The sequence below is a fragment of the Euprymna scolopes genome, chromosome 10 (assembly GCF_053919585.1).
Source record: "Euprymna scolopes isolate OS-2025 chromosome 10, ASM5391958v1, whole genome shotgun sequence".
NCBI classification, from domain to species: Eukaryota; Metazoa; Mollusca; class Cephalopoda; order Sepiida; family Sepiolidae; genus Euprymna; species Euprymna scolopes.
In genome coordinates this window covers 61,442,153-61,460,722 of record NC_136491.1, presented here as the reverse complement: position 1 = coordinate 61,460,722, position 18,570 = coordinate 61,442,153, and the positions used below count along the sequence as shown (strand labels likewise).

Below are 18,570 nucleotides of genomic sequence, written 5' to 3'. Positions count from 1 at the left end.
TATTCTTTCCTGCTATGGGACTTCATTATGTTCTCTACTTCCGCCGTGATTTTGCACACATCCTTCCCATTAAAGAAGGGTTGTTTTTTTTTTCTTGATTCAGTCTCTACAGAGGGGCTTCTATGTCTTTTCTTATCTGAGGGGGGAGGAGGGGGCATGTCTGTTTTCATTGGAGAAGGGGGAGGGGTGTTCTTGGGCGTGTTGTTTGGCGAGCAGAATGGTGACGGTTTGGGGGTCTTTTTGGAGGGAGAACCTAGAGATGTCATTTTGGTGTCTCTATGGGGCAGAGAAGCTTTAGTAAGGGGGGGGGGGCTTTGCGAGGGATTTGCTTTTCTTTTGAGGTCGGTTTTTCAGGGAAAAGGGATTCAGGGAACTCTTTCTCCTCAGTTTTTCTCCTTTTCTCATCAAGAGTCTCTTTTAGTTTAAGTAGGGTTTTGAATTTATTGCCCCCTGGGTCCTTACTTGTTCTAATTTCAATTTTCTCTTCTTTAGAGAGGGACTTAGCATAAGTCTTGGGTGGGGATTTTTTTGAAAGAGGGATGAGTTTCCAGTTGTCCTTCTTTTTGGGGGATTGTTTCTCTGAATTAAAAGTCTTTTCAAACTCCTCAGGAGTGATTTCGTTTTTCTCTTCTGCTGGTGTCTGGGAATTGTCCTTAGGTTCTACATAACCTATTTTCCGTTCATTTGTAGGGATAATTTTTACAGCTGGCTTCCTTTTGGGGCATGTGTAAGTGAGATGGCCGACTTCCCCACATATCCAACATGCTGGTCTTCTGCCTGCGACCACGATTGGCAGCTTCTCTACACCAGCCTCCAGGTAGTATGGTATACGTAAAAATGCTTCTGCGTTAAGCAGGATGTCAAAAGTCCATACTCCATTATAATGGTCCTCTTCTATTCCGGTTATGTCCCCAAACTTAAGTAAGAAAGCAGCTAGGTATTCCCCGGGGACAGCACCAGGAACTTCAAAAATTGACACTGTAGTTCTTCGCCTTCCTAAGTATTCCATCCTCAGAACGTACTCATTGGTAATGATTTCTTTTTTTGTCATCGCTATGCATTCGTCTTCCGTCTTAAAAAGAGCTGCCCATGTGTTGTATCCTTTACATTTTGTAATTCGCTCAGCTCTTAAACCTGCTGATGCAATTAATTTGGTGACAACATCTTTCGTTGATCTTATTAATTTTTTTGTTTTGCGGTCTATTACAAATAGAGAAATAATCCTCTTAGCAAACTCCTGTAACCGCGGTTGTTCCAACTTAATACCAGTTTCTGTTGTAAATTCAACACATTTCTTTGCGTCTTCGACAAATTTTACTACGTCAATTTTTACTTTTGGTGGCTTTGTCCATCCACCTGATGCCTCATCTTCCTTCACCTCAACCGTCGGCACACAGCTGGCAGATGCCATGGCCGGCGTATAACAAGAGGAGAGAAAGATAACAGTCCAAAAAAAAAAAAAAAGAAAAAAAAAAAAAGAAAAAAAAAGAGTCCGGTAATTGAAAAAGTGGTGCCGGGGGAAGAAGAAGATAAGCAATAACAAATTTAACAAGGTGATAACAAAATATTAACAATATAACGTGCAGAATAACAATATACGAACCAACAAATTTTGAGCGATAAAGTCGTAGTCAGACAAAGGCTAAAGTTACCTCTCATGAAAGAGGAGAACTATTTATGGAACAATGGGAGATTCCATTGTGCACACATGGGCCAGTCTATTCTTTGGATTATGATTGGCTGAATCACCTGATTGGATATGCTTGTACATAAATACAAGCCCTCAGTCCAGCTCAATCTGGTGTCAGTCTTGTGCATAAGCTAGACCCTTGGTAAGTGTTGATGTTATTATTATTATTATTATTATTGTGTGTTATTGACTACTACAGTTCTTTTAATTATTCTACATCTCCCCTCTTCCCCCCCCCACGAGTAGGCTGGGCTGTGTGAGAGGTGTATCTCTCTTTTAGGCCTAGTTTGCTGTGTGGTAGTAACCTAGAAAGAGCTCGGGGAATCCTTGATGATCAAAAGCGTGGGGATATATGTGTGGTTTGTTGTTGGGGTTTGGTTGCTGTGTATGTGCTATTACAGGGAGACAGTGGGAGATGCAAGAATGTAGTATCGCTTGAGGGAATTGTTGGTCCTAGTGTTGCACTTGGTACTGCATTTTTTGAGTTCGCATTTTCTGAGGAAACGGCGGTTCCTAAGTGTGATCCTTCTGGATCCGTTAACCCTGATTCGGTATTGTCGATCTGGTAGGGAACTGATGATTTTGCCCATTGTGTTCCATCTGCGATTGACTGGATTTTGGATGGCTATGGTGTCACCAGCTTGTAACGGTGGAAGGTTGTGGGTATATTTATTGTATCTTTCTACTATTTTTGCATTGCAGTGGTGGAGCATTTCCTCGCGGTGTTGTGCCTCTTCATGTTCGTCTGCTAAAGGGTTTGGAAAATGTTTGTGCAATATTCCCACATCGATGCAGGCTGCTCTGCTGAAATAAAGCCGTTGCATGCCCTTGCATATGTAGAGGGCTTGTTTAGTTGTTTTCCCTCTGACCACAAACTCAACTAGTAGCCAACCCTGACACATAAGTGTGGAACCTCCAACTGTTCGTATGATCTTTCTTGATTGGACAAGACTAATCTCTGTGAGGCCCATTTTGATTAAATGCTTTGGTCCCCCAAGACAAATGGTGGCACCACTGTCGGGAAAAACCTTTAACTTTGTACTACGACTCCTAGGGATATTGACAGCTTGTCTGGGATCTGGTTTTGGTGAGAATGGGATTACTGATGCATTCATTTCAGTTAACAGATCACCTTCTGTAGTCATAATGGTGCCCCTCATTTGATCGAATGTGATATGGGCCATGAGTGTATTCATGGGTGCTTCTTGGTCTTCAAAACTTTTTATCACTGCCGGGTGATATTTCTTTGTCCGGCACACTGCTGAGAAATGCTTAAGTTTCCCACAAGTGTTGCTACATTTGATTCCATGCCGGACATGTTAAATGGTGGGCACTTGTCCTTGGAGTACCGTGTTGGTGACTACCGCAACCTATGCAGGTTTGACGGGGTTCTTTATCAGCAAGGTTATCGTTGTGAGTAGCAGTAGAGCTAGTGCGAATATTGCCTCTGCTAGTCCGTACAGCATTGTTTTTTTTTTGCCTGCGATATGTTGACATCCGGACTGTAGCTATGTCTGAGGTATCAGTCATTGCGGTTTGGTCCCGTAGTGCAGACTCAAATGCCTCAGCATGACAAATATTTTGGTTGAGAGTTCTTAGCAACCTGGCTTTTGCCAGTAGATCGGTCTGAAGCATATCATTCGATATCCCTTTGATAAATTGGTCCTTGATGTAAATGTCGGACAGGTCGTGATCGCAGTTGGGGCATGAGAAATTACAGTCTATGGCCGTGGACCTAAGACGAACAAGGTATTGTTGGATGGGTTCATCTTCATGCTGTGATATAGATGCAAATGTCATCCGATGGACCATGGGATTTGATTTTTGAGTTACCAATGCTTCTGTCATCTCTAGCAGCTTGTCTGGGTTGGTGGTGAAGAACTTAGGGTACGTATTTATGATTGCGTTTTGGACGGATTCATCAGCGCAACTGTATAACTGGATATTGGCCTGAGAAGTTGGCATGTCCGTTATTCTGGTGAATACTTCCCAATCAATCCGAAATTTTCTGAATTGTTGAGGGGTCATTTCAAGATGAAGTTGGGGAGGCCTGGCAGCTGGTGCCTTAGCATAGGTGGTCTGGGTAGCGGGCTCCTTGGCTTGTCGAAGGATAGACAGAGCTTCTCCCATTGTTGTGATTCCCAATTCTCTTAGCATGGCTCGATCCATTACTTGAAGGTTTTCTTTCTTCAGTTTTTCCTTCACAAAAGTTGCAGTGTAACTCTTGGCGGAATCGGCAGCAATGCCTGCTTTGAGGAAATAGTCTTCCAAATCTTCTGTCTCAAATCCTGTTCGTAGCGCCATATTGGATTGTGTAGTGGACTTTCGGTCAGCGTTCAAGTTGTGGATAACTTGGCAAAGACTAAAGTTACCTCTCATGAAAGAGGAGAACTATTTATGGCATAATGGGAGATTCCATTGTGCACACATGAGCCAGTCTATTCTTTGGATTATGATTGGCTGAATCACCTGATTGGATATGCTTGTACATAAATACAAGCCCTCAGTCCAGCTCAATCTGGTGTCTGTCTTGTGCATAAGCCGAGTCTTTATCGTCACGTTGGTTTGTTATTTTTTCCTGCGATTGTTTCACATATTGTTATTATAATTGTTATTGCCGTGTTAAATTTGTTTTATTTGTTAAAGTTGTTATTGCGGTTATCTTCCTGCTGTTATTTTTGAACGGGACTTTTACCCCCCCTTTTTTTTTATTTTTTATTTTTTTCCCCTCTCTTACCCGTCGGCCATGGCGTCCGCCAGCAATGTGCCGTCGGAAGAGGACAAAAGTGGCGAACAAAAGAATAGGTGGGCGAAACCACCCAAAGTTAAAATTGATGTTAACAACTTTTTAACGGAAGCAAGGAAATGTCTGCAATATGTTACAGACACGGGAGTTACTTTGGAAGCACCACGGCTACAGGAATTTGCCAAGAAAACGATTTCACTTTTTGTGATTGATCGCAAGACCAAAAAATTGATCAGGTCAACTAAGGAAACGGTAACCAAATTACTGGCAACGGCAGGAATGCGTGCGGATTGTGTAACGAAATGTAGAGGCTACAATACCTGGGCCGCCCTGTTTAAAACAGAGGAAGAATGCGTCGCACTAACCAAAAAGGAAATCATTACACAAGACTACATATTAAGAATGGAGTACCTAGGACGGAGGAGAACGACTGTTTCCATTTTCGAAGTTCCAGGGGCGGTCCCAGGTGAATATCTAGCTGCCTACCTCCTGAAATTCGGTGATATCACTGGTATAGAGGTGGACCAGTACAACGGAGTCTGGTCCTTCGATATCCTATTAAACAAAGAAGCTTTCCTCGAAATACCCTACTTCCTGGAAGCGGGAGCTGAAAAACTCCCCATTGTGGTCACAGGGAGGAGGCCGACCTGCTGGATTTGTAGTGAAGTAGGTCACTTAACTTACACCTGTCCGAAAAAGATAAAAACCAATGTGACAAACACAACAAACCCTAAAGAGGTGGTTGTTGGGCACCTCGAACCTGAGGCTAGAACGCCAAATACAAGCAAAACAATTGAAGTGATTAAAGAAATCACAACAGAAGAATTCGAGGAAAAATTCAACTCCGAGATGGAATCGCCCAAAAAGAGAGAATGGACACTGGTACCGTTTACTAAATCGCCTCGTAAAACGTACGCGGATAAACTGACCAAAGAGCAGATATTAGACATTAGGACCAGTAAAGACCCGGGGGGCAACAAGTTTAAGGCCCTGCTAAAACTAAAGGACTCGCTTGATGAAAAGCGCAAGCAAAGCGAGAAGAAAAAAGAAAAAGAAAAAGAGAAAAAGATATTAGATTTTCCCGAATCTCTCTTCCCCGAAAAGCCTGCCCCTCCTCCAAAAGAGAAAAGATCACCCCGTAAAGCGCCACCCCTCTCTCCCGCAAACGTACCAAAAAGAGACCCAAAGTTGACAACCCTTGGCTCCCCATCCAAAAAGACCCCTAAACTGTCCCCTAAACCGTCTCCATTCTGCTCCCCAAACAATACACCCAAAAACTCCCCCCCGCTTCCCCTATGAAAATTGACATGCCCCCTCCTCCATCACCTCGCCCTTCTACTTCTGAAAAGAAAAGACAAAGAAGTCCCTCCCTGGAAAAAGACCAAAAAAAGAAAAGACCCCCTTTTTCCAGGGCAAAGACGTGTGTGAGATCACGGCTGATATAGAGGCCATATCAAAAAATCATGGTAGAAAAGACTACTGAAACCTCTACGCGGTGAAGCAGATAAACAAACTGGACATTACAAACCCAGAAAATTTTCCCAATGCCAAAAGGCTTTTAACTGTGGTTAGAAGTCGTGAAGAGGCCAAAGGAGTTTGGACTATGCTGGAGGAAGCAAACTCTGCTTTTAATATCATTCCTCCAGCAGCCTTTTTTAGCGACTCCGACATACTTAAAATGGAGAAACTGTGTTGGACGGGTCCCCATAAAAATCCACCCTTCACTTTATAGAGCGATTAAGTTAACATTTCCTCTAGACATCGGTGGTCTGTCCCCTGATGGGGCCATCACTAATGAGATGACCTCTGGATCATTGGGGACAGCTGTCGGTGTCTTGGCACCGTCCATGTTTGTTAAGGATACCCAACCCTAGATAGATCACAATGGCTTTAAGGTTAGCTACTTTGAATGTCCGAGGGTTGAGGGACGCCTCTCGTAAACTTCGAGTTGCACGCGACCTTCAACGCCTCGGGGTGGATATATGCTGTATACAGGAAACGCACTTCATTCCCAGTGGTTATCAGAGTGTACTGCTTAGGAACTTTCAGCTCTATTCAGCACATTTTGATTCCCACTCGAGGGGTGTTTCCTGGCTAGTTAGACGCGCTCTTGATGCTTCGTGTGACCCAGTCTATGCTGATCCAGAGGGAAGAGTGCACGTGCTGGATGTTACCGTAAAGGATGTGTCATTTTGATTTATTGGGGTTTATGCTCCCAATAGCTATAGCGAGAGGGTTTCCTTTTTCCGAGGGATCGAGCCCTTCATGAATTCGTCTCGGCGGATAGTTCTAGCGGGAGACTGGAACGCGGTCCTGGATCCCGATTTAGATCGCGGGGGTAATACTTCAAGGGCTACTAACCAGAACCGGGATGCTAAGGCGTTTCGAGACTTTATCGACAAGTTTGATCTTGTCGATAAATTTCGAAACGAAAAGCCCGGGGATGTAGTTTGGACTTGGACAGCTAGACGCGGCTCCGATCCGGTGCAACTTTCGAGTTACATCGATCGGTTCTTAGTTAGGAGAGTCGACTTAGGGCTTTTAGACTGTCCAAGTTTTCATAGCATAGTTTATTCGGACCATAGGTTAGTCCGGGTTCGGGTAAACTTAGATAGCGTTAAACCTAGGATGGCTAGTTACTGGAAGTTCAACACGTCGTCATTTGACGTGAAAGGCTTCCGGGAACAGCTTTTACTAACAATACAGAGGGAATTGACGGGAGCCATTATCGGGAATAAGTGGTGGGGAAAACTTAAACAAGTAATTAGGTCCTTCGCTGCTGATTTTAGTCATCGACTCAATCTTAGTTCTAGAGCAGCGAAAGCGGCACTAGATGATAGATTAAAAAGGGCGGTGGAGGAGGGGGATAGTGATAGTTATACTTTAATTAAGGCTGAACTGGACTCCCTGGATAACAGGAAGGACCAGGGTCTAGTAGTTAGGGCTAGATTAAAAAGAGTGCCGAACGAGGCAACAAACATGGCCGCATCAATGCATACGTGCGTACGTGCGACTGATCGACACATCGCCAGTGTCACATTGCCGGAAGGACGAACCGTAACATCAAATGATGGAATCCTGGAGGGTTTTCGAGCTCATTTGCAGGAGCTTTTTACCATGGAGCCCGGCCTGGAGATTGAACAGTTTGACACGTATTTAGCTGACTTTTCTCGCCTTGAAGCGACCGAAGCAGCTACGTGTGAAGGTAGCATAAAAGAGGAAAAAGTCCTTGGGGCTCTGAAACAAATCGGGCTAGACAGGACCCCTGGGATTGATGGTCTGCCTTACGAGGTGTACTTGAGGCTGTAGCCCATTTTTATTCCTTTGCTGGCCACACTCTTCAACTCCTGGTTTAGGAACGGGTCTATACCTCAGTACTTTACCAGGGGGATCATTAAATTGCTTCGCAAAGATAAAAATGGAGGGGATGGGATTAGCAATTTCCGGCCCTTAATGATGTTAAACACAGAGTTAAAGATTTTGGCCAAGATCTTAGCAAATCGTCTGCAGGTTGTTTTACATCGTCTCATAAGTCCCGAACAGACGTGTTCTGTTAAGGGCCGGACGATTCAAGATAATTTGCACGCGATACGCTGATCAATTTAGATCAGTCCAAAGCATTCGATAGGGTGGACCATCGTTACCTAGGGGCTATTCTTTGCTCGGCTGGGTTTGGACCCCAGTTTCGCTCATGGATTCGCCTCTTGTATGCTAACCCCGGTGCTATGGTGGAGGTGAATGGGGTGAGATCGAAGCCCTTCAGGTTAACAAGATCTATTCGTCAAGGTTGTCCGTTATCACCCATGCTGTATGTCATCGCGCTTGAGCCCTTTTTGCGCCAGCTTAGGGTGAATCCGGTCCTTCGCGGGATTACTTTGCCAGGTGGTTCTACCCCAGTAAAGTATACCGCCTATGCCGACGACGTGACTGTGCTTGTAACGAGCAATGCCGAGATTAGAGTCGTCGACATGGAAACAAGACGGTATGCACAGGTAACAGGGGCCATAATCAACCACGTTAAGTCTATTGGCTTACGTGTTGGTGCCTGGAGGGGAACGCCCCTTCAAGAGCCCTTTGGCTGGACTGATGGGCCCTGCAAGCTACTCGGCGTCTGGTTTGGCCCCGACCTCCAGCTGGAGAAAAATTGGTCGGAAGTGTTGAAAGCGGTCAAGACCACAGCTCATTTGTGGTCTTTGAGAAATCTAACTTTAAAGGGTCGGGCGGAGGTATGCAATACTCATATCTACCCCCTGATCCTATACCGTCTATCAGTGCTTCCACTCCCGGAGTTCTCACTACTTGAACTAGTGCGTGCTCTTTTCGCGTTCTTATGGCGCGGAAAGCAAGCCATGGTTGCTCGGGAGATCTGTTGCCTTCATCCGTCTGAAGGCGGTCTGGGTATGCCTAATATTAAAATACGTAGACACACTCTAAGGCTGATATACCTGGACCGAATGTGTACACCTGACTTAGGGAACGGTGTCTTCTGGATGGAAGACACTAAGAAAGCCTTTCCGGCTTTGGAGAGTGTGCATTCGGCTGAGGGGGAGGCACGCAGGAGGCCCCGAAACGAATGCCATTTCTATTACGAGTGTCCACAGGCGTTGAGGTTCCTTCAACGGGTGAATGAAAGCCTCTCTGACACCTGGCTGTTGTCTTGCAAAGCGCTATATAGGGTTTTAGTGAGGGGATCTGTCCGAGACGAAAAGATTGAGGAGTTCGGTTTCACGAATGAGGAGCGTCGCTCGATATGGCCTTGGGCGCCCGGGATGAGCTGTTTCGATAACTGCGAGGCATCGCTCACCTGGCTGGTAATCCGAGATGCCCTCCGGGTTCACAAAAAACTTTTCATAGCGGGTTTTACAATGACACCTAGTTGTGACCGATGCGGAGATTGGGAGGAAGACCTAAGCCATGCTTTCTTCCGCTGCACTATCGTTCGACCGTTATGCGAGTTAGTTGAGAGCTTCATGGTTCGCATACTAAACGGGCGTTTTTTTGTACTGGATGCGGTTTCCCCGTGTTGCAATTGGGCGCCGAGTATGAAGAAAGAGGAACGTTATGTTTTTCTGTGTTTGCTAGCTGTTATGAGAGGCGTGATTTGGTCGACACGACAGAAGGAGGTTTACGGAGATGAGACCTTCACTGCTCCCCAGCTTGTTCTCATGTTCAAGCATCGGTTGAAAATTCGAATTAAGCTGGAGAAGGTGAAACTCACTCCTGTGAATTTCAACGAAAGGTGGGTGAAAGCTTCGCGACTGTGTAGAGTGACTGGAGCTGGCCTTGAATTCGTTTCTGATTTGATTTAGGTCAAAAAGGATTTTGGGTGTCATGAACTAACAAGACATCAGTATCAGACCGATTAGTTTAGTATAGGTTAGTTAGGCTTTATTGTTTGATTTTTTAGCTTAGCTAGAGTATGTATGTGTTCATCGTCCCAGTCCCTCTTTTAGTTTGCCCTTGTCCCCCCACCCTTTTTTTTCCCCCCCCACCTTAGGTTCGATAATCCCCATTCCCGACCCCAATTAGGTGACGGATGGACTGCTTTGTCAGTGATGCAGGTCGTTTTTGTGGTGTTTATTCAATAAAGTCAGTTTTCGTGTGGACCTGTGTCTTTTCGATTGACAAAGCTTTCTATCTGCCACAATTAGTAGTGGGGGGGCTCTTTTACTAACTACTATTTTTTCATTGTAAATATTTCATTCTTTTTTGTATATAAAATTTTTAGCCCCCCCCCCCACTGATGTATATATCATTTTTTAGCCCCCCCCCCCAATGATGTATATATCATTTTTCGGGTTATAATTAGGATTCCCATAGAGTGATTCTGGTATTCTGGTGAAAGAGTCTAGTTAAGTTAACTTTATGTTAGATAGGTCCACATTAACCCCCCCCTATTTTTGGCCTTGTGCCACATTTTGTATATATATTTATGCAAATAAATATTGTCTTGTGCATAAGCTGGACCCTTGGTAAGTGTTGATATTATTATTATTGTTGTTGTTGTTGTGTGTTATTGACTACTACAGTTCTTTTGATTATTTTACAGCCCGTGTGAATGTCCCTCGTTAAACTTTAATATATGTCATTGTTAAAAGTCAGAAAAGAAAATATGCCCTTCCTACTAATAACCCTAAGTCTGGATGGTAATACGAAAAATAATTCTTTAAAGATTTAAACAAAATGCATAAAAGGTGTGTGCAACTGCAATAGTCAATTTATTGAACAGTAATGTTATTTTTTTTTTGTGTTCAGTTATCTTTTGTGAAAAAAAAAAAATTTTTAGAATGTAAATTGGAGATCAGGTTTGCATATAAATTTAACAAAAATTGATTCCTCCATATCTGGCCCATTATTTTTAGATCAACTAATCATTTTTATTTTTTTTTCAATGGATGATAAATCTGTACGTTATTTTTTGGGGTTGGGGTTCTCCTTACTAAAGCATGGGTTGTTTTATAACTTTGCAGTTAAGGTTAGTGGTTAAAATTTAGTTAATCGCTCTAAAATGTTAAAATGCTTCAGAAATATGGGGGGGGGGTTAAGTTAAATTTAACTGCGCAACTAATCTCCCATTCTAAATTTTAAATAAGTGTTTTGTTTTCAGTATTCTCACGTAATCGCTAAAAAAATAGAAAATAATTTCTGAAGTTTACATGAGGGTTCACTAAGTAAATCCTCATGTATTAAAAGGTTGGAAATTTTGGGAGTTTTTTTACATTCAATAATTTTATAAATACAGATTAAATCAACATTACCCATATCAATTATTGGGGTTGTTTTACTATTCGAAAAAGGTGTGAGAAAATAAAGATAACAAATGTTATCAAAGACAAGATAAATTACTCTTCTATCTGTATGGACAAGTTTTTAGTGTTTTTACTCATTTTTGTGAGAAAATAAAAAAAAAATAAAAAAAGATTGCTTCCGTTCTGTCACCACTTGGATCTTCCGATCACTCTGTTGTATCAATTAAGATAAAAATGAAATGTAATAAGTCTTCAGACGTACCTCTCCATCGTACAGTATATCGATACTCTATGCCAGACTGGAATAGCTTCCGTACATTTATTTATATCAGATCTACCTCTGCGTTCCATGTTTAAAAAGGATGTGTCCTCTATAGTATCAATCCTGATAGAATGGTTAATTGTAGGTATTGACCGTTTCATACCCTCAAAAAGTTCCAGCAAAAACCTAACAGTCAGCCGTGTTTCTCTCCAGAATGTGCTGCTGCCATTGCGCACAGAAATCACTTTTTCCATTGATTCAAAACGTAATAGATGTACCGAGACTAAAGCCGCTTTCAGGACTGCCAGCAACCATTGTAAAAAAAGTAATAAAGTACGCAAAGAGTTGTATGCTCAGTCCGTCAAGTCCAAAGTAGCTGAGCAGTGGCTTGGTTCCCACTAGTTTTGGCAAATAGCAAACAGAATCCTGAACAGAAATGTGTGCTCTATCCCAACTATCATCAATGGACCTGAGGTAATCTCGTCAGCATCATACAAAGCCAAATTCTTAGCCAAGAACTTTGCAGCTAATTCTACCCTTTGCGACAATGGCCGCCAACCCCCAATATTTCCTCCTGTATCAGAAAACATGCTATGTGATATAAAAATATCAGTATGTGATGTTGCCAAGCTAATCAAAAACCTTGATTCCAGTAAAGCAGCCGGCCTTGACGGTATTCCAATTATAGTACTCAAAAAACTTCAACCAGAACTAGCACCCATACTTACAAAACTGTTTAAACGTTGTCTTAAGGAGAATTGCTTCCCATCACCCTGGAAATCTCATCAGTTTGCCCTGTATTTAAGAATTCAGGTGATCGTTCATCCCCCTCTCAGTACAGGCTAATAAATCTCCTGTGCATCATGAGTAAGTTGCTGGAATCTGTTAAATAGAGAAGTAATCAACCATCTCAGCAAAAATAACCTTCTTAGTGACACATAATATAGTTTCTGTTCTGCTTGATCTACAGCAGATGTGCTTACAGTTATATCTCATAGGATTAGCAAATCTCTGGACAGAGGCAACCTTTCTAGGGCAATTATTCCTGACATATCAAAAGCCTTTGATAAGGTATGCCATAAAGGTCTACTTCACAAGATCTCCAGCTATGGTATAGCTAAAAATGTCTTCTCAATTATCAAATCATTTCTCTCTGATAGGTTCATAAGAGTAGTAGTTGATGGGCAGAAATCAGAAGCTCACAGTATTAATGCTGGAGTCCCTCAGGGTTCCATCCTGGGCCCAACTCTCCTCCTGATTTACATTAATAATCTTCCAAATCACATCCTTACATCATTTGTAGACATTTATACTGATGACACTATGTAGCACATCTAAGACAGTAAACGACCAAGTTCTCTCCGATTCTCTCTCCTCTGATCTTGAGCACGTGGTACAGTGGGGGAAGAGGTGGCTGGTCACTTTTTAATGCATCCAAAACCAAGCTTCTATCTTTACATCATCAATGCTCTGATCCCCATCTGGCATCAGTTGAAATGAATGGGTCTCGTCTTGGGGAGGCCTCATGTTTTGACAAGCTTCTGGGCTTGACCTTTACTCCTGATCTGAAATGAAACATGTACATTTAATCTGTTGCCACGGCCACTGGAAAAATGGTCGGATCCTTCTATCAATCCAGTAGATATCTAACTGCTGATGCAATTCTCTATCTATATGAGCCAACTTCGTCCAAGGATCGAGTACTGCTGCCACATCCGGGCAGGAGCTGCTAGAAAGGACTTATCCTGCCTTGATAGAGTTCAAAATAGATTTCATAGCCTCATAAGAGATGTCCTTTTTTCTTCCTTGCAACCTCTTTCTCACAGAAGAGATTTAGCAAGTTTGTCTTTGCTTTATCATTATTTTCATGGCAAGTGCTCGACTGAACTTCAATCTATGGTCCCCCCTCGTCAAACTTTCACAAGAAACACTTGTTTACCTGAAAACACTATCAATAATTCCCCCCACTCTTTATCTGTGTCTAAACCTAAACGTAGATTCCATGAACAAATCTTTCTTAGAACTGCACGCCTGTGAAACTGTCTTCTGTTTCCCTGCTTTCCAGCTGACTACAATATGGTTGTCTTCAAGTCCAATGTAAACAAGTTCTTGATAAGCCGTTCATCTTAAGTTAACAAATTTACTGAATTTCCATTACTGGCAATTACTATATTGTCCAATTCACTACTGTACACTCTTTAACCCTTATCCTCGAGTGGCCCCTGGGCCTTGATAAATGGTGATGCCTATGAAAAAAAACAAAATGCAGAATACTGATTGCACTGAAATAATGTTATTATTTATTATTTAGAAAAATATTCTTAACGTGGGAGGATGGGCTTTTTGTTAATTATTCTGAACTTTTACTTAACAATTTAATAAACAAAAGCTACCGTAAAAATTGAATTTAACTTGAAATTCATGTCTAAAAAAGCACGCTCCGTACTCTGCATAACGACTAAATGTATATATAAGGTACAAAGTTAAAATCTAATGTTTCTTTTTTTGGAGATTTTTTTTTTTTTTTTTTTGTTAATCTAGCGGGTTTTCAAAATCTCGGTTACAAAAAGTAAAAAATCTAGCGATTTTCTGGAAATTTTATGTCCCGAATCTAGCGGGGTTTTGAAAATTTCAGTAGGCAACACTGGAATTGTGTCGACTAGTACCAGTAGTGTTAATGACTTACTGGTGAACGGTTGGCTCAACTTAGTTACTCGCTGCTCTGCTCGCCGTACTAAGGGGGTCGCATAGGGCATTCTTTGCAACCCTTCGGAGCTTACGCTATCACTGGGTAATCTACTTTACCCTCTAAATAGTTTTTTTTCTCCACATTTTAAAACCTTTATTTGGTTTGAAAAACAGTGTTTATTGATAAAATTGTTTTATTTCATTTTAAACATTTTTGATACTTTCTAAATATCGCATTCTTATATTATTAAAATGAAAATTAAGATAAAAATTACAAATGGCGACCGGCTCTCCTTGCATATGTTAAGTTTGGGAAAATAACTTTAAACTAACACAATATACAAAATAATGCTAGAAACCCACTCAATATATGTTACCGTGACATAGGCTGACATATATGCTAGTTAAAACATGATATAAACCTGAATTAACATTTTTTCTTGGCAATAAAAAATTAAACAAACAGGGCCACCAGACCGCAAGTTAGAGATGCTATTTCCAGATTTTTATTTTCTTTTATTGGTACGTCCTGAACCCTTATCTATTTTGAAGTGTTCACTTCACACCTACTTGGCAAAATTTACAGTTGAATATTAAAACACTGAACTTTTGTTTTAGCCTCGTCTTGACCTGGCCACTGTCAGCTGTGTATATGTTATAAACTAATTAAATATTTGTTTGCGTTTTTTTTTCCGGTTTGAATTTCTTCAAAACGAAATCTCCAGATTTTAGAGAAAAAAAACCGCTAGCCGCTAGATCCAAAATTTACCCGCTAGATTCCAAACGAACTCTCCAGATCTACCCGCTAAATTGGCAACCCTGATTAGAACGTTATAAAGAGAAAGTGAACCCCTTCTTAAAAGTCACTAACTTTTTTTTTTTTTTTTTTTAATTTCTGTTAATGATACTTAAGTCTGTAATATATGATAATCGTCGATAAAAAGAAAAAAAAAGGGTTGAAAACATGCATTTTTGAAGGTGGGCACTCTCGTACAGGTCTGCCCCACGTTCAATTAAAGTTTTTATTTTTATTTATTCAATTGTAAGGTTAAAGTACAGAATAGGTACAAAACACTCCCCATGTTAAGAATGGCTTTTTAAATAATAACGTTATTTCAGCACGGCACTCTCTGCATGAGTACCCGAAAAACAATATTTAATAGAAGTGAAGTGCACGCCTGTGGAACTTTGTTCCGTTTGCCTGTTTCCCACCTGTCTCCAAGTCCAACATAAACAAATTCCTGATAAACCGCCCCTTTAAGTAAGATACTTTATCAAATCTCCATTACGAACGATTACTACGATATTATCCCATTGACTACTGTACACGCAATAACCCTTATCCCCGAGTGGCTTCCGGGCCTTGATAAGTGGTGACTCCCATGTAAAAAAAAAAAAAAAAAAAGTACTTTTTGGGTACTTTGCACTTATGTTAACGTTATTTTGAAAGCCATTCTAAGGGGTGTTTTGTAATTAATCTGTACTTCCACCGAACGTGGAAATACGCTTTAAAAAATAGCGCGGATCACTCTGCATTAGCACCGTTTTTCGAATCGAATAAACATTTTACATTAAATAAACACATACACACAGAAAAAAAAAAAAACTTATCCAGTTAGGTAGAAAAGTAACTTATCTTGCCTCTGATAACTTTTATTTGTTACATATTGTTTTTTGACAACTTTTTCGTACCTCTGTGGATTGTAAAACAAACCTAGCCATTCTTAACATGGAGAGGAGAGTGTTTTTCAATTATTCTGTACTTTTACCTAGCAATTTAATGAAAAAAGATCTCATAAAACAAGTTTAATTTGCATTAATATGAAAGACAAATGGCGCTTTTTGGTCAAGATCAAAGTGTAGTATCTGTTCTTCAGATGCTGTAGGCTGCACTTCATTTTCTTGTTCTCTTTCGGTGGAGGAGAAATCCTTCACGACTGAGACAATTTTTATTTTTGTACCTTTTCTCCACGTTAAAAAACGACTCTGGTGTCTAACTCTGTCCCGTGGGGAGGCATAGTAAATAGGTACACTATTTCTTTTTTTCTAATTACTAGATTTTTAAAAATCGTAAATATTAGCAAGTTGGCAGTTTTAATGACTAAATGGATTTTATTTGGGGGTTTGTATTACTGTACACAGATTCGAAAAAGTTGTCAAAAAACAAATATATAACAAATAAATGTTATCAAAGGCAAGATAAATTACTTTTCTACCAAACTGGATATAATTTTGGTGTTTTTTTATTCAATTTAACATGTTTATTCAGCTCGAAAAGCATACAGTGTTTACCGATATATTGGAAAATTCAAAATGGCGTCTGACTCTCTCTTTAACACGGTAAGTTCGGAAAAAGGTGTAATAAATAATAAACTAGACAAAATAATGTTAGAAATCCGCTCAATATATGTTACCGTGACATAACTTGACATATAATCGGATGTTTTTTAATAGTATTTTGTCTAGTTTATTATTTATAACACCTTTTCCCGAACTTACCGTGTTAAAGAGAGTCGGCCGACATTTTGAATTTTCCAATACGTCGGTAAACACTGTATGCTTTTGGAGCTGAAAATACATGTTAAATTGAATAAAAACACGAAAATTATATCCAGTTTTGTAGAAAAGTAATTTATCTTGCCTTTGATAACATTTACTTGTTATATATTTGTTTTTTTGACAACTTTTTCGAATCTGTGTACAGTAATACAACCCCAAATAAACATTTCTGTAATCATAAGACAATAAACAGACATTGCTACTACTACTACTACTAGAAAAATAGTTTTTTTAATTAAATAGAGTTAAAAATATACAAGTTTTACACGATTAAATTGTCTAACTTAATAATTTTACGAAGAAAAATATAAAATGTATTCATTATTTTAAATAATATCGTTAGCAAATAAGTGGGTGGTCACTACACACTGACAACTTGCTAGATTTAGTTTTAACCGACCTCTTTCCAACCCCACTAAGCAAAAAAAAAAAAAAAACACTTTGCGTACGAATTACTAAACACACACACCAAATGCTATTAACTCACCTTAATCTGGAACCCATTTCAGTAAATTATCCGGGGAATAAGTTGCCATGCAGACGCTGGTGAAACAACCAACTTGGTGACGACCGATCCCTTTAACAAAGTAGTTATGTGTCCACCATCTTGCAATTACTCACGACTTGCTATTGAGATGACATGACGTTTAAGCGTTTTATATTACAATTTTTCGAAATGTTTTTCTAAAGGGAAAACAAAAATTAAAATTTTATTCAAGTAGAAAATGATTACACGATGTAGAATTTAATAAATATCACTGCTAGATTGAATGACGTCATAATCACATGTTACGATTGCTGACATAACCTTTACCTTTTGTTTTATAGCAGACGTTTTTCGAAACGTTGTTTAATGTTTCCTATTTAGTCATCATAATAGAACTTTTTCTAATTCATTTTAAATTAATCCATAATCATTTGGAGAATATTTTCATTAACAAAATTGTTAAATTTCTTTTATTGAATCTCCCACTTCGTCTTTTCTCTCCTATCCTCTCCCTCATTCTTTTCCTTTTCCACTCCTCTCTCTATATTACTCCCCCCCTCACACGCGCACACACTCTTGCTTTCTCTGGCAACTGGAAAAAATCGTTAACAAATTACTCCATAATAACATTAACCACCGATTACGATAAGTAAACCGTATCTGAGGGTCCATCTTTCAAACTGTTTGGCTTAACATTCATTCACAGACTGCATAAACTGAAACAAATACATTGAAGACAATGCCAAGGCAGCTGCAAAGAATATGGGCTCCCACTATCGTGTTAGAAAATTACTCACACCTGAGAGCATCCTATATTTTTACAAACGTCTATGCATGGAGTATTGTTGCCACATCTGAACTAGTGCATCATCTGTAGGTGTATCAGAATTTCTGGGGAATTTTTGACACCCCCTAACACGAAACTGCGAATAAAATATTTAAAAAAAAAAACTCGTGATTTCTCTTTTAAAAGTGGGTTGTTTATTTTCTTTATGGAATATACTTCAAAAATAACTATTAAAGTTGTATAAAAAATAATAGAAGTATTATTTTTTATTAAAAAAAAAAAGTTTTTACAAAGTGTCGGCGCGCCTTCATACAGCCAATTTATTTTTTTACGTAATGAAATCAATTCAATTTTACGAGTGAATTTTTTTTTTCAATTTTTAAACTTTAAAAATCTATCAATTTTTCAATGAGTCAATGTGAAATTTTATACTCTTTCCAATGAACCGAATATAATATTTTAGACAAACGTTTTTTTTTTTTTAATTCCCCCCCCCCCATTTTGAAATGTCTATTAATATTTTAATAATTAATTTACTCACCAAAAGTTTTATATATCGCAAATTGAAGATAAAAGATCAATAAATAATTGCAAATTAAAAC

The 18,570-nt window shown here is 39.9% G+C and overlaps 1 protein-coding gene across 10 annotated transcripts in view; it reads right to left on the bottom strand.

Annotated features, from left to right (window-relative positions):
* Nucleotides 1–17,757, bottom strand: part of LOC145286010 (DENN domain-containing protein 1A-like) — a 798,566-nt gene extending 780,809 nt beyond the window's left edge. For 3 of the 10 annotated variants that reach the window (XM_080134619.1, XM_080134620.1, XM_080134616.1), the window contains exon 1: nucleotides 17,182–17,713. In XM_080134619.1, the coding sequence (XP_079990745.1) occupies nucleotides 17,182–17,198 (17 nt within the window). In that variant the 5' untranslated portion in view covers nucleotides 17,199–17,713. Of the gene's footprint in view, nucleotides 1–17,181 lie in introns of all 10 variants that reach the window. The other 7 variants (XM_080134611.1, XM_080134613.1, XM_080134614.1 and 4 more) reach the window with 7 other exon arrangements.
* Between the last annotated feature and the right edge of the window lie 813 nt (nucleotides 17,758–18,570).